Source organism: Camelus dromedarius, chromosome 12 (genome assembly GCF_036321535.1).
Source record: "Camelus dromedarius isolate mCamDro1 chromosome 12, mCamDro1.pat, whole genome shotgun sequence".
NCBI lineage: Eukaryota > Metazoa > Chordata > Mammalia > Artiodactyla > Camelidae > Camelus > Camelus dromedarius.
The window spans coordinates 35,972,164-35,987,153 of NC_087447.1; the positions used below are offsets into that span (position 1 = coordinate 35,972,164).

Here is a 14,990-nt window from a genome sequence, read left to right on the forward strand (position 1 = left end):
CTCCTACAGAACTCACTCTTCTCAGGTAAGCATCCTCCCAGCTTTGTTCTGCTCTCAAGTTCCTCTGTAACATCTTTTCTTAGGGAGAACTTTCCTGGGGAGCTTGCTGCAAGAAGCAGAGCAGCCCTGGCTCCCCTCATACTTCTGTGCTCACCTCTGAGGTCTCCCCAGGTCCAGTGTCAGACCCTTTATTGTACCAAGACTTTGGGGAAGAAGACATGCATGCTGCTGACCCCTGACTGGGGCAGGCCTGACGAACAACAGATCTGTTTCAACTTGTAAAGAGTTGGGGAAAGGCCGAACAATGGGATTAAAGTCAGAACTGGGTTCCAGAGAGTGGGTCTGCTGCACTAGAATCTAGATTACTGGTATCCTCTCTGCCAGGTCCACCTGCTTGGGGCATTGCATATTTTCATGGGAAGAGAAGCAAGCGTTACCTACACCGTACTCTTTTTCCATTTGGGGCAGGCCCAACTCTGGAGTGATGTGAAAGGCAGGCCACCTAGACTGGCCAACTTGCGTATAGGAGTGTGAACTTCTATCTTTCGCCCACCCTTAGGTCCTTCCAGGCACTGATGCCAATGAATGGAGCAGTGAAACAAAGCGCATATGCAACTACAGTTTATTATGTAGCCCTGCCTCTGTGTACTCTTTACTGCATTTGATCAGTTTTTCTCATAATGCCATCATAACTGGGGAAGGGAAGATACTCCAGGGTAAACCAGAGAGAAGTAAATGTGTACAGTTCTGACTGAAGCTTTGACGCAGGTCTGGTATCTGTGAAGGGAGGAAGAAGGGGTGACTGGGTAGCAAGAGTCTCAGATGACAGGGTTTCTCCAAGAAAGTCTCAGCCACCAAAGGGAACAACAGGGAACTCCGAAGATTCCTGCCATGCTCAGCCATTGGCTAGCCAGGGAGAGCATGGCATAAGCTCGAAAACTACAGCAGATCCCTGAGATGCCACAGCTGGAACACGGTGGCTGAGTACACTCTTCACAGCAGGCTGTCTCTTGAAGAAGGTCTCAGCAGCACATCTCTGTGGCTTTTGGGTCAAAATGCAACTTCCTGAGGAGCTGTATCAGTCAGCTTTTACTGTGTAACAAGCCACCCTATAAAGCAGTGGCTTTGAAAGAATAACTAATTTCTCATGCATTTAAGAGTTGGTTCTGTTGGCGCTGACGATGATCTTAGCTAGATTTACTTCTATGTCTGGTGGCTGTCATCTGATCTAGACTGGCCTCTGCTAGAGCATCTAGCTCCAGCTTCTGGTGTCTCTCATCCTCCAGCAGGCTAGCTTGGGCAAGTGTCCTCCTCTCACAAATATCAGAAGCACAAAAGAAAGCAAATGGAAATACACAAGGCCTCTTAAGGTGTAGGCTTGGAAATGGCACACTCACTTCTGTCTCATTGTATTGGCCAGAGCAAGTCACACTGCCCCAAGTTTAAGGGGCAGCCCATGATTGGAGGACACCAAAAAATTACATGACAAAGGACATGGACATAGGGAAGGGTGAAGGATTGAAGCCATCACTGCAAACCGCCACAGAATCCAGGCTGGTGGTGAAGGCTTTTGTCTCTTCTTCAAAAAGTATCAAAAAGAGTGTCCGTCCGGTACCTTAGATATCAGAAGCCAGAGGAAGGCAAGATATATGAGAACATTAACCAATATCACACGAAACATTTGAAAACCATTTTATATCTAGTTTTCTCATCGGTGTAGGGCCAATTAGAAGAATAAGACCCATGAATCAGTTGGCCACGTTTAGACAAACAGCCTTTTTTCTTGATGGATGGATTGTTCTACTTCTCCTAAAGCATTTATGAGATGTATTAGCTACTGCACAGCTTCTGCCTTGGCAGGCCCATAAATAACTGGGGGCAACTTTATTATCTAGAACAATTTAACCAACACATTTTCACTGGTCTCAACAACAGCTTATGTTGTTTTATTTGCTATTTGGGCCATAGGGATAAACATGTTTGGAAACATGTTTTAGTTTGGAAATACCCTCACTAGGGTTAGAGATTCTTGGTTAAACCAGTAAAATCTGGGGGGTAAGTGATCCCATTGAGCTATTAACAAAATATGAGCAACTGGGGGAAGGACTTGCCCTCTCTGAGCCATGGCTTCTGTATGTGAGAACAACAGTGCAGCCCGTGCAGGATTCACAGGCCTGGTGTGAACTAATGAGGTCTGGTTTGATTTCCCGTGAGACTTGTTTATTATGAGGAGGCAGAGGGGTTTTACATTGCATCTCCCCAGAGTCACAGGCCACCACACCGAGACCAGATGAGAAAGTTCTTCCCCAACATGTCAGAAAAAGCAACATACCACCAGAATACTTAGAATACTCCCCAACACCATGCATTAGCCATGCTCCCTGAACCCCCAGAGTCAACTCCAAAACACAAGGCTAAACTTTGTTTTGGAGACCTTACCTTTTACAAAGAAAAACTAACATTAATATGATTAGCACAATAAATAACAATCCAATGCATAACCCAACAATCTTCAAGTCAGTTTTCTTCTCAGATTCTGCAGAGAGAAAGAAGAGGAGAACATTAGGAGGAAACCTACTGGCAGGGGCCAAAGACACCACATGACTGCTTCCAGGATCTGTGAGGTTGCATGTCATCTTCCCTGTCAGAACTGCCAACCTTGTGCCACACGTCTTGATATCCTCCAACCTATCACATACACCTCCGCACATCAAAGTGTGCCAGCATGTGTCAGAAATACACTGCAATATCAAACACCACATGCCACATACTCATGCCACACATGTGTTCAAAGCTTCCATGCTACTGCTCCATCCTATGTCACTTATATACTGCTATAGGTTAAGTATCTGTCTCCCTGCCAAAATTCATATGTTGAAGTGCTAATGCCCGAGGTGATGGTATTAGGAGGTGGGGCTTTGGAGTGATTAGGTCATGAGGGTGGAGCCCTCATGAGTGAGATTAGTGCCTTATAAATGAAGCCTTCAAGAGATCCCTCATTCCTTCCACCATGTGAAGTCACAGTGAGAAGTCTGAAACCTGGAAGAGGCTCTCACCTAACCATGCTGCTGTACTGATCTCAGAAGTCCAGCCTCCAGAACTGTGAGAAATAAAGTTCTATGTATAAACCACCCTGTCCGTGGCAATTTGGTAGAGCAGCATAAGATGTATACATATCACCCAGACAAATCCCTTATACCATACACACAAAGTATATTTCATCTTCATATTCCCCATGCCCTGCACATGCTACACATCCCTTCTCACACCACTCACGTAAGCCCTGGCTCTTACTTCCAAGAAAAATTTTTCTCTCCCTTCAGGACCATCCCAAGCCCCATCTGGCATACCCAGACCACATGCCACAGGGCCACTAGTCAGCTTCTGCCTTCCTTACCTCTCTCAGCTCCAGGAAGATGCATTGGACAAGCAGAGTCATCTCTACCCAGGACCAGCGCCATGACCATGGAAGCCAGGATATAAGCTCCCTGAACCCCACCCCACCAGCAGGAGGGGTTCTGTAGTGAGTTGTATTACCCTAAGCTAAGGATCCAGCATGCCTGGGGAAAGCCCTGGATATCTGCAGGACCACCCTATGATGGCCTCCTCATCTTGGGCACAGAACTACAGATTCAGCCTCTATCAGCCAACAGTTTGCAGTGGACTTGGAGCCTAATCAGAAGAGTTGCTGGCAGGGCTGGGGCCCTGGCCCCCAATAGACCCTTATCCTCAGGGGACATGGACAGGATCTTGTCCCCTTTCTCTGCGCAGCTGGCAAACTTTCCACTCCAAGCCATGTAGACCACCCGGAACACTTAGGTGGCCATGAGCTAACAAGTAGCCTGTTTCTCCTTGAGGATTATTGCCGCCACTCTCTACCTATTAGACCCTCTACCTTGGCTTAGTGCCCTTGTCTGGCCGCTGACTTGGGGGCTGAGCTAAACCAGACAAAGCTTTCTCTCCTTCCCCATTGGTCCCCATCTGCCCCTAAACTGCCTGGGAACCCACGTTTTATGTTATACCTCCTCAAGATGAAGAGTAGGGGAAACGCCCAGGAGGATGCTTACCTGTCAGAGGCAGGGTGAGGTTGAAACTCTGGCCTGTGAGCAAGGATACATGCCATACCACGCACTGGTAGCTGGTCACACTGTCTTCCAGAGCGGGCCTCAGGCTCAAGTAGCTGGTAACATTAAATGTACCATCCTCATTCTTGACGGTGGGACCAGTAATGATGCCCTCAGAAACTTCTTGGTACTGAAGATCCTTTTGGGTCCACCTTTTCCACATTATGTTAATGTTCTCTGGATAAAACCCAGTTGACTTACACAAAATATGTCTATCTTCATTATCTTTCACCTTCTCCAGAAACAAGCTGCTGACTGGGTGAGCTGCCAGGGGAGAGAAATCATGTCTAGAAGTCATAACAGGAAGTCAATTCTATCCTCATAACAGGAAAAAAATGCTGAGCTGAACAAACTGCAGATCAACAGCTTTTCTTAGAGCCTTCAGAGAACTGAGGTGACAAGGCAAACCGCCACCCTAAAAACTAGAGAGACAGGCCGATTGAGAGAACCACAGCCGAGATCACATAACCTTAAGCAGAAGGTACTAGAGCCATACACTGGCAGACGCATTTACACAGTAACTCTAAAAATTGCTAAAGGATGAGTGGGGATTAGATTGAGAGCAAAAAAACTCGTGGAGTCTCAGTCTTACGGGCGGGCCACAACACTACCATGAGTTTCACCTCCCGGAACCCCACTAGGCTCTCACTATGAACATCCAAGAAAAATCCCCTCCTGTTCTGAGCTTAGGGGAGAGAAAAAGTACCATTAAAAAATACACCCAGTGTGTTCTCCATAACAAAGGATGCTCTCAAGGGAAAAGACTTTGCCAGAGTCTTATCTGACCTGGGATAGGGATGAGGAGCCAACTCCAGCCCCCCGAGTCTTCCTGTCTCACCTAGGAAAAGCTAAATTTATACTTCCAGGATGCTTCATTCAAAATGTCTGGAGGCAGCCCTTAATTTCTCATCCCCTTGCCAATCAAAAAGTGGCTTGTGACTTCTCCAAGCAAAACTTAAAATGCTCAGTGATCGAGTTTTACCACCTGGAGACCAGTTTTAAAATCAATTTAACTGCAAAGTGCAGAACACAAGTGGCATTTGCTATTGTTACGAACTCACATACCTCTTTCTCCATCATCTTGCATTCTAGTAGTCTGATTGATCCTATTTGAATTTTTTCCTCACATCATTAAAAAGAGTGTAATCTACAGAAAACCAACAGGAAGACCTGGACTCAAATGCCAGTTACGCCATTTGCAGACTGCGGGACAGTGGGCATGCATGAAGATGATGACGCTTGTCATCGAACTCTGCCTCTTTTTCAATTTCTTCTTGATTTACTGCACGGCTACAAAACAAAAATTAAGTGTTGGTCACTAACTACAACTAGACTTGTCAATATTTCTCCCTAAAGAAAATACATTTCTCACTCCCTCTTTTATTAGTTAGGCTATCTTAAAAGTCACATCACAAATATTAACATTTTCTTTATATTTTTCCTCATGTGAAAAATAGATTGGAATTTAGGCTTATGGTAATACAAATCTGTTATATTAGCATTAAATAAATGCCGTTGTAAACAAATCTTGGTTAAAAAAAAGTAGAGCCATCTCCCAAAGGATTTTTTACCACTACTTCTAAATTGCAGTTTCTTTTAGTAAGAGTGAAATATTCTAGAGGACCATTGTCTTTTAAAATATAATTTTAATTACATATACCTAAGTATTCTATAAAATATACATGCTTCATGAAAATTTATACGTGAAACAAAACTCCAAATTCCAAATACATACCACTAAGTCAGCTAAACCAAAGACTACCTAATATCTAAAGAAATATGAAGAATGGGATAAATCAACAACAGGACTGGTACTTTCTAACAGAGCTGGAAAGAATACTATTAGCAACTCTTGAAGAAACAATGAAGGGGGAGGATATACCTCAAGTGGTAGAGTGCACGCCTAGCATTTACAAGGTCCTGGGTTCAATCTCCAGTACCTCCTTTAAAAATAAATTAATAAACCTAATTACCTCCCCCTTCAAAAAAAAAAAAAAGCAGTTTTGGGGGAGGGTATAGCTCAAGTGGTAGAGCACATGCTTAGCATGCACGAGGTCCTGGGTTCAATCCCTGGTACCTCCCCTAAAAGTAAGTAAATAAATAGATCTCCCCCTACAAAAAAAAATAAAGGAAAGAAACAATGGTCACTTGGAAATGCCCAACACTCATAAATACTGGAATTTCTTATGTCCATATATAATCTTAGGGTAACAATTCTTTTTTCTTAATAATATAAATTATAATAATTTGCTGGAAGCTGTGAGGTATGTCTACATTAATATCCATTATTTACTCATGTCAGAAAAGCATTTTAAAATTTCTCTAAGTTCTCCTACAATTATTTTTTTCTTTAATTGAATATATTTGATACATAACACTGTGTAAATTTAAGGTATAAAATGTGTTACTTTGATGCGTTTAATATATTGTAATACGACTGCTGTTGCAGTGATACTGTCACATTACATTAATTGTGGTACAATACTGTTGTCTCCAATTACTTTCTGATTTAACCCCAGTCCACTATCTAAAAAAGTTTATCTCAGGTAAATCCCTGTCTTATCACAATACCAGTTACAGATAGAGACAACAAAAGGATATTCTAGACCATTTAAAAATATTTCCTACAGTTTAAACAAAGAGATAGGAATTCTCCATCTCTATAGAAATATACTCTGCTGAGTGATTTTTGTGGGTTTTTTAAACTGTATATAAGCAGAACTCTTTTAGCTTGCTATATTTAACTTTGGGATCCATGATTTAAGGAAAAAAATCTGAAGTGTTTGAAGCAGTATGCCATGATTATTTTAAAATTTGTAAAAGCAGAACTAAGAGTTTTAAAAATTATTATTGTTAAGAGAAACAATGTAAAATTTTGAGGTATTACAGTAGATTGGTTCACTCAATAGCTTTAAACATGCAATCCTGCAATAGAGGGGTAGGAAATTTAAGTATTATTTCCCAGCCTCCCTTGCAGCTAGGGTCCCAGATATGATTGGTCCAAATAATCAGATGCACTCACTTGAAACTTGTACTCAGAACCAAGTAACATGGGGAGAGAAGCAGGACATGAAGTATCCATTTTTGCTGACCCAAAGAACGGCCGAAGTGGTGTGGTTCTGGAGCTGGCAACTGTTCAGTGGTTTCCTAATCCAGGGTGTAGCTTCCTGATCTGGCAGGCAGATTCTTGATTGTTCCAAAAGCAGCAGCTTCTTTGGCAGCCCACTCTTGTGATGCAGTTCCTAGAAGTTCAGCCTAAGTTCTGTTTTTCTAGCCCTCCCAAAGATGCCATGAGCCGTCTATTCCCCCTAACAATCCCATTCTGTTTAATAGCTAAAGAAGGTTCCATTACCTACAACCAAGAATCTTAACCTGTAGCAACTAAATTTGGTAGCTAGGAGTAATGTGTAGCAACTAAAATGATCTTAAAAATGGAATTGGCTTGGTGGAGGAGGTAGGGCTTTGGGCAGTGATACCGCATGCCAACTGAGGTTAAGGTTTCAGAGAAAGAGGTGGTAGAACTTCAGAATGCTAGCATGTGTGGGCTGTATCTTGCCTCTTTCAGCAAAGTCCTGCAAGAGAGATGTGACTCTGGCTAGGGTGAACAGGTCTGCAGAGATGGAAAGGAATACAGCTTTGCTAAGGGAACTGCTCTCTATCTACCAAATAAATTCACACAGTCCCAAATCTGGAGCTCTGAAGAATTGAAGAAGTCAACTACTTCACTCTAAACTGAAACAGTTATAAGTAAAGGTTCTGAGGAAAGTGCCAAAGCTTTCACAACCTTTCCAAGAAACTTCCTTTAAGAATTTTCTGCCAAGTAACGAGAGCCATCCTAAAGAAAAAAAATCAGATTAAGATGATTGTCATCCCCATCCAAGCCTATAGTTTAAAACGATCCCAGGTAGGCACCATTCACTTAAGACCTAAGTGGAGAAAAAGAACACAGAGGCCAGCAAGTAAAAGATGAGGTTCATTGTCAAGAACTATGTCTTACAAGATCTTTGTGGTTTCTCATGGTAACAATCGAAGAAAACAGACCAGAAACATACTAAGACAGGGAACTGTCTTGCCAAAAAGCAGAACAAAACAAAAACAAAAACCCTAAACCTGGCCTCAAACAGCCTGTGACTATCTGTTACATTTCCCAAGGCCCCAGAGCCACACCAACAGGAAGTGAAGTGCAAAGGCTGTTCAGCCACTAAGAAGGGGACACTTTCCAATGCCCACTTGTGTCCTTGAAGATTAATGGACAATAAAAACTTCCTAGAGGGCAATGCCAAAGGCCCCTGAGGACATCAGAAAAAGGAGTTCCTCCCAGAAAGATGCATCAGGGGTGGCCTGATGGAAAAATGAAAGAATGTATTTCTGGACGGAGCAGAGAGACCTTGCTATTTCTGCCGAGCAGTATATTTTAAATTGTTAGAGACAGATGCCTGGTACGTTTTCTGTTTTTCCCTCTTGTAAAAGGTTGATTTTATTGCAGTTATCCCGTACCAAATTATGCATACGTTGCTCGTGGGGCGGACATGCTGCTCTTTAGTTTTTAGATGGCCAGAACATAAGAAACCACATCTTGACCGGTTGGACGGGACTATACTCATATATCATGGGCTTTGAGCTACACGCAATAATGGATTGGGTTTTGGTGGTTTCCTTTTTGGGGTGGGGGAAATGAGCATTTTCTATGTTTCAGAAGAATGTACATAGATATTTAGGTAGCCAAAAGGCTGTTTAAGTTAAAACTATAAGTTGCCTACCAAACATTCCTTCTTCCCTTCTTAAAAGAAATTCTTCCTTAGTTAAAGAATCCTAACTTTTAGCTGGTGCCATTGCTACATGGATTTCTCAGCTTCCCTAGCAGCTGGATGGCCATATGCCACCATCCTGGCCAATGAGATGCAAATTCAAATGCTGTGTGGTTCTCTGGGAAAGCTGCATCAGCTGGAGGAAGTTGCTTTTGTTGCCTTTCCCCACTGCCTGCAAAAGTCATCTTGGACACTGAGAATGAAGTAAAACTTGAGGATGAAAACCATGCACTTGAGGAGAGCAGAGCAGAAAGTCAGGCACCTAGACATCACCTATTTCCAGGTTTCTTTTATGTAAAAGGCAAAAACTATTTAGTTTAAACCACTGTTATCTTTGGTTTTTCTGTTACATGTAGCAAAACCTGATCTTAAATGATGGAGTTTGAAGCAAAAATATGAATGAAAAATGACCTGAAGTGATACAGCAAAAGCTATTCAGTAGAAGAATTTCTCACAGGTAAGGTTGCTGAAAGTAGAAAAAAGTTTCTAAGAAACACCAAGGAATACTATGGTCTTCTCAGGAGAAGAATTATCAATATCAAAGAGACATTTATTGAGCTAGGGTATGATAAGCACCCATAAAAGAGTATCTTTATGAGTAGGTGAGAGCAATTTATTCTAAAAGCAATGGATGGAGCTTCTCACTTAAATAGTTACTGACAGTTTGATTAAATTACGGGCATAAGGCCACTTATTTAAATCACTAAGGAGAACTAAATCACTAAAGAAAGAAAAAAGAAGGGAGGTATGAAAATGAGAGCAGATACTGAGTTTGTTTCCTTCCTGGTTCTGGTAGACTTCAATCTTTAACTATCTGGGTCCAAAAAAAAAGTTCTCATTTAAAAAGTATCGTCCTTTATTCCATATATGCTTTAAAATATTTATTGGGCAGAGAAAAAGGAAGGGAGGTAAAAAGATGACACAGATGATGACTTAAGAGCTTTCTTCCAAGTTCTGGTGGACTTCGGACTTTAAATGTCTGTTCAAAAAAAAACATGCAAACATGCTCTCATTTTAAAGATATTTTCCTTTATTCTAATATTCTTTTATATATAGAGAGATATATTGAGTTCTTGTTTTTTAAATATGCTTAGTTAATCATAGATTACAATTAAAAAGCATGTCCTCTAATAATATTATTAATAGATTAGGAAGAATTACTAATAATATTAAAATAAATCATTTTTAAACTAATAATAACTTGGGGGTGGAGGGTATAGTTCAGTGGTAGAGTGCATTCTTAGCATGCACAAGGTCCTGGGTTTAATCCCCAGTACCTCCATTTAAAATAATAATAATAACAATAAAACAAATCATTTTACCATAAATCTGGCTATCAAATTATATAGCTTTTGAAATGTGCTGATGCATAAAAAATTTTAGTGGCTTTTTCATTTTTCTGTAATACAAGTTGTTCTGTTTCTACAAGTATATAGAAAATAGAACAGATGTTAATGATTTGAAATTATACTTCTAATAAATGTGAATTTCTATTTATTCAATTTTTTATTTCCTTAAACAAACAAAGAAATTAAACAAAATTACATACGTGACTGGATCTTTGATTCTCCACCAGGCACTGATGGGGAAATTCCTTGTAATTTTTTTTGTTCCATCTGCTGTACGACCTAGTGAATGGAAAAAGAATGTCTCAAAAGTAAGAATTATTTGATTTTCTCTGATATGTTTGACCTTTGACAAAGCATAACAAATTGACTGAAAATTGTTTTCCAAAATGGGATATTCAAATTCTAAAATTTAGAGTAATATTCAACAATGCAGTTTAAAAAAATACTAAAATTTAAAATTCTATAGAGACTAGTACATTGAAATATTATACTACAAAAACACAGGGCTTTCAGCAAAGCCCCTAAAATCCTTTTTAATGCCACAAGCCTTTTACAAAATACCACCTGATGATATTCCAGCTTCTGAGCCTCAAGTTGTTCATGCTGACGTTGCAGCTCTTCTTTCTGTTTCTGAAGCTCATCTGCCTTTTTCTTAAGTTCAATTTCTTGCACGGAGATAAGATTTTCATATTCTTTCAGTTCTTCTTCTGTGAAGAACTGTTGCTGATCCAATGTCTAAAAGAAAAAAATGAGAAAAGAATAACCTTAGACATAAAACAAGAAGGTCTGATTCAGCCTTAAAATTCTATGATTAGCAAAGTACAAAAGTATCTGTAGTTTTTAGAAATATCAGTGCTATGAGATACAAAGACTCAGGAACTGTTTCAGGTTAAAGGAGGTTAGAAAGACATTACAACTAACTCCAATGCAAGATCTTGGAATTTCTTTTGCTATAAAGGACAATACTGGGAACATTGACAAAAATCTCAACAAAGTCTACAGATTAGAGAATAGTATTGTGTGTGTAGCACTGACTATTTTACTGTGATTATGTATGATAAATCCTTGTTTGCAAAAAATACACACTCAAGTATTTAAGGTTAAAGCAGCAGCATCTGCAACTTACACTCAAAAATAACGATATATATTATACACAGATACACACACAGAAAGAGATGAAAAATGGAGAAAGAGAGAAAAGGAGCAGGAGAAAGCAAATGTAGTAAAATGGGAATCTGGGTCAAAGGTATTCAGGAATTCCTTGTTTATTCTTGCAAGTTTTTGTGTGTGTAAATCTGAAATTACGTCAAAGTGAAAAAGGTATATAATTATCTATTGATCCCGTTCACCAGAAGCACTAAAGAGAATTCATGTTCAAAGAATCATAGCATTCTTCTTCACCAATGTCCAGAAATATATTAAATGTTAGACAAAAACTGACAACAAAAAAGCTGACTTATTTAACCTCAAACTAAAATGACCAACTGTCCCAATTTGTCCAGGACTGACCCAGTTTTAGCACTGAAAAGTTCTACATCCTGGGAAACTCCTCAGTCCTAGGTAAACTATGACAGTTGAACATCCTATCTCAAACTGTTTTCTGGACAATTAAAAAGCTAATTAAAATAGTAATCTTTTTATTTTATATTTATTTTATATTTTATATAGAAAAAGAAAATGTTTCTTCTTCAATCTATTTGGGGTGGTACCTCTCAAGCATTCATTACAGGATGTGTATGCACTCATTTATATATAGCAAGTGATGGTATAAATTGGAACACCTTTCTGGAGCAATCTGACAGATATATTTAGAGACTAAAAAATGTTCAGAAACCTTGAAAATAGTTTTATTCCTAGGAATTAATCCCAGGGAAATCATCACAGATGCCCAAAAGTGCATGAACAAATGGGTAGTCATCATAGTGTTATTTATCAGAGTAAAAAAAAAAAAATTGAGGTTGACTCATAATGTCTAAATCTGGAAGAATGGCTATACAAATACATGATAACCACACAAGTACATGGTAAGTGGTTATTTTTTAAATTGTGATTTTGAGAAATGGTATTGGAAAATGTTCATGAAATATTGTTGAATTAAAAAAACAGAATTTCACAAACAAAAAATCATTTATATAGTATGAAGCCGTTTAAAAATATACGGATATAAATTTACATGTATATGTAAATTAAAAATGGGACAGTACACTATTTATACACTATATGCTATATATGCATATACTAAATATACAATTCCCAAATTGTCGTTACAAAATGCATAATTTAAGTGTCTACCTCTGGCTGGTAGAGTTACAGGTAACTTCTAACTCATTCTTTAAATACATGATATTTCTAATTTTCAAAACTGAACATTATTTTACAGTTTTAAAAAGATTCCTAATTATACGCAATGTGATTACCAATAGAGATCAATTGCCACAGCTTTCCAAGAAATCAAGTTCATTATTTTATGGTGACATTTTATATGAAAAGCCAAGCAGGTAAGACTATACATGCAAACATAATGGGGAATAAAGGTTAAAGTTAGAATAGACTGATGCAGGATTTCTTGAACCGTACAACCAATTTCAAGTGGGTTTTATTACCTCCCAGCTATCCGGCTCCAAGAATTCCTTTTTTTCTGTAGCTTTCAAAAACTCTTCTAAAGTCACCAATCGGTCTTTGTTAGTATCAACCTGATTAAAGAAAAATGTGTATGTTGAATAAAATAACTCTTTTTCATTATTTAGACACTAGAAATTCTTCTAAAAGATGCTACTACATAAGCTTACAGCAATTAGGGCTAGCCTAACATCCATAGAAAATAAGGGGAAAAAAACCGAAACAGAACTCTCAATATTATTCTAGAATCAGAAAACATCTTTCTCTTCTATATAATTCAATTTTGAAAATACCCGATACTCCCAAAGATCACCAACTTTAAGTCTTCTGATCTGACTAGCTAGGCTAGAATTATCTTCCTTCCTCACCACACCATGTATAATTCCTCTTGAAGCCAAATGGTTGAGCAAGAGACATAACCTTTCCAGGAGGAGGGCTGTTTTGGCCAAGAGAAAGGAGTTTAAGTTAAAATGCACTCAACATTTTTACCTAAAAACAAACAACTAACTATAAATCAAAACTACAGTTGACAACATTTCCAAATCCTCTTCAATGGCTCTTCAAGTTCAGTTACAAAAGTGAACTCCATAATGGCCAAATAAATTCATTAGTTACTTGGGATACCAGCAGTCAGTAGAAATCCCAATTCACCACAAATAGCTCAAATATCAGGTGAAAATCAGTGAAGCAAAACAGTGGGCTTAAGTTACCTTGCCTATGATATCTATTTCAGATTTTTCAGCTTAATAATGTGAACAAGAAATAAATATTTGTTGCTATAAACCATTAAAGTATTGAGGTTTTGAATTTCTTAGCAAAAACTAATACAGCATTTAAAATATCAAATAATGGCTACTTTATTTTTTACTTCTAAAAGAATGTTTTACAGCATTATTTCACGTACATTTTTTAAAATCATGATTTTGAGGAATAGCATTGGAAATGCCATTGGAAAAGCATCCTAACCTTTTTAAATATTTTAAAGTAGTTACAAATAATTTTATTTACATTAAGGGAATCTACTGACTATTCTAGATCAAAAGTGCAAAACCCAATTAAATACCTAGTCTATATATTTATTTTCTACTTTATGGGAAGATTTATTGCAAGAACTTGAATAATCCATAGAAGTAACAGATAAACTTTAAAAACATACCTCATTCATTACATGTTCCCTCATTCTAAGCCTTTCTTCCTCCATTTCTACCATATCATCCTCTTCATTTTTGGGGTCGTATACTTTCTCCAACTAAAAAGAAAATTTTAAAACCAACATAAAGGAAAGGAAGATTATAGAAAGGAAATAGAGGAAAAGCATTGAATAATGAGTTCATTTACCTCTTTAGTAAATAGGGCTTCTAATTCTTGTTCATCTAGAAAGCCATCACTATTGACATCTAAAGTTTAAAAGTTATAAATGCAAAAACTGAATTTAATATCTTAGAAAATAGATAATTAAAATGTAACTAATTATAAATGGTTTACAGAAGTATTACAAGAAGCACCAACATGTTACAGAAAAAGGCTTCTTTCTTTTTTATGAAGCCTCAAATCAGTCCAACTGATAACAATTCACTTATTCATAATTCATAATAGTTTTTAAGAAAAATGTATATCTTAACCAATTTTTTCCCAAGAAATATAAAGTAAAACAATATGCCATAAGATTAAAAGTAAATTTTAATATTATACCATAAAGTCTGTTAGATATAACCTAGCTAGTCACTGAAATACCTTCATTTGACAGAGATATTTGTTATAAGTCATATAAAGACTAAAAGTAACAGCAGGTATAAAGACACTGCTTCTGACCTAAAATATTTTATACTGTAGACCAGCAAGAAAAACTATTATACTACCCTAGAGAAAAACTCTATAAACATTTACCATCAATAAGATTCAATTAGCAAAGCTTGGCAGAAATCAATTAAGAGTAAAGCATCTATAATTTGTCAAACAGAAGAAATAGATATTAATATTTATATCAAATCTGTCACCATGTAATTTGAAAAATGTCTTGGGGTCAAAGTCATTAGGATCCAATCCATCAGCCTCTTCCCACACCTCTTTTAGTTGATCTTTGCTTCCCT

General features: G+C 38.1%; 2 protein-coding genes across 8 annotated transcripts in view; both read right to left on the minus strand.

The window, feature by feature from the left end:
• Window positions 1-610: 610 nt before the first annotated feature.
• NCR3LG1 (natural killer cell cytotoxicity receptor 3 ligand 1) lies at window positions 611-9,624 on the minus strand. Its single transcript, XM_031459944.2, has 5 exons — window positions 7,147-9,624; window positions 5,190-5,414; window positions 4,068-4,388; window positions 2,440-2,536; window positions 611-1,615 (listed from the first exon to the last, which is right to left on the minus strand). The coding sequence occupies exons 2-5, from the start codon at window positions 5,209-5,211 to the stop codon at window positions 1,582-1,584; spliced, it is 474 nt and encodes a 157-aa protein (XP_031315804.1). The 5' UTR covers window positions 5,212-5,414; window positions 7,147-9,624; the 3' UTR covers window positions 611-1,581.
• A 174-nt stretch (window positions 9,625-9,798) lies between these two features.
• Window positions 9,799-14,990, minus strand: part of NUCB2 (nucleobindin 2) — a 31,960-nt gene continuing 26,768 nt past the window's right edge. For all 7 annotated transcript variants that reach the window (XM_010977212.3, XM_064492539.1, XM_031459942.2 and 4 more), the window contains 7 exons: window positions 14,898-14,988; window positions 14,239-14,297; window positions 14,057-14,149; window positions 12,885-12,974; window positions 10,846-11,016; window positions 10,482-10,560; window positions 9,799-9,911 (listed from right to left, as the gene is read on the minus strand). In XM_010977212.3, coding sequence (XP_010975514.1) covers window positions 9,904-9,911; window positions 10,482-10,560; window positions 10,846-11,016; window positions 12,885-12,974; window positions 14,057-14,149; window positions 14,239-14,297; window positions 14,898-14,988 — 591 coding nt within the window. In that variant the 3' untranslated portion in view covers window positions 9,799-9,903. The remainder of the gene's footprint in view (window positions 9,912-10,481; window positions 10,561-10,845; window positions 11,017-12,884; window positions 12,975-14,056; window positions 14,150-14,238; window positions 14,298-14,897; window positions 14,989-14,990) is intronic.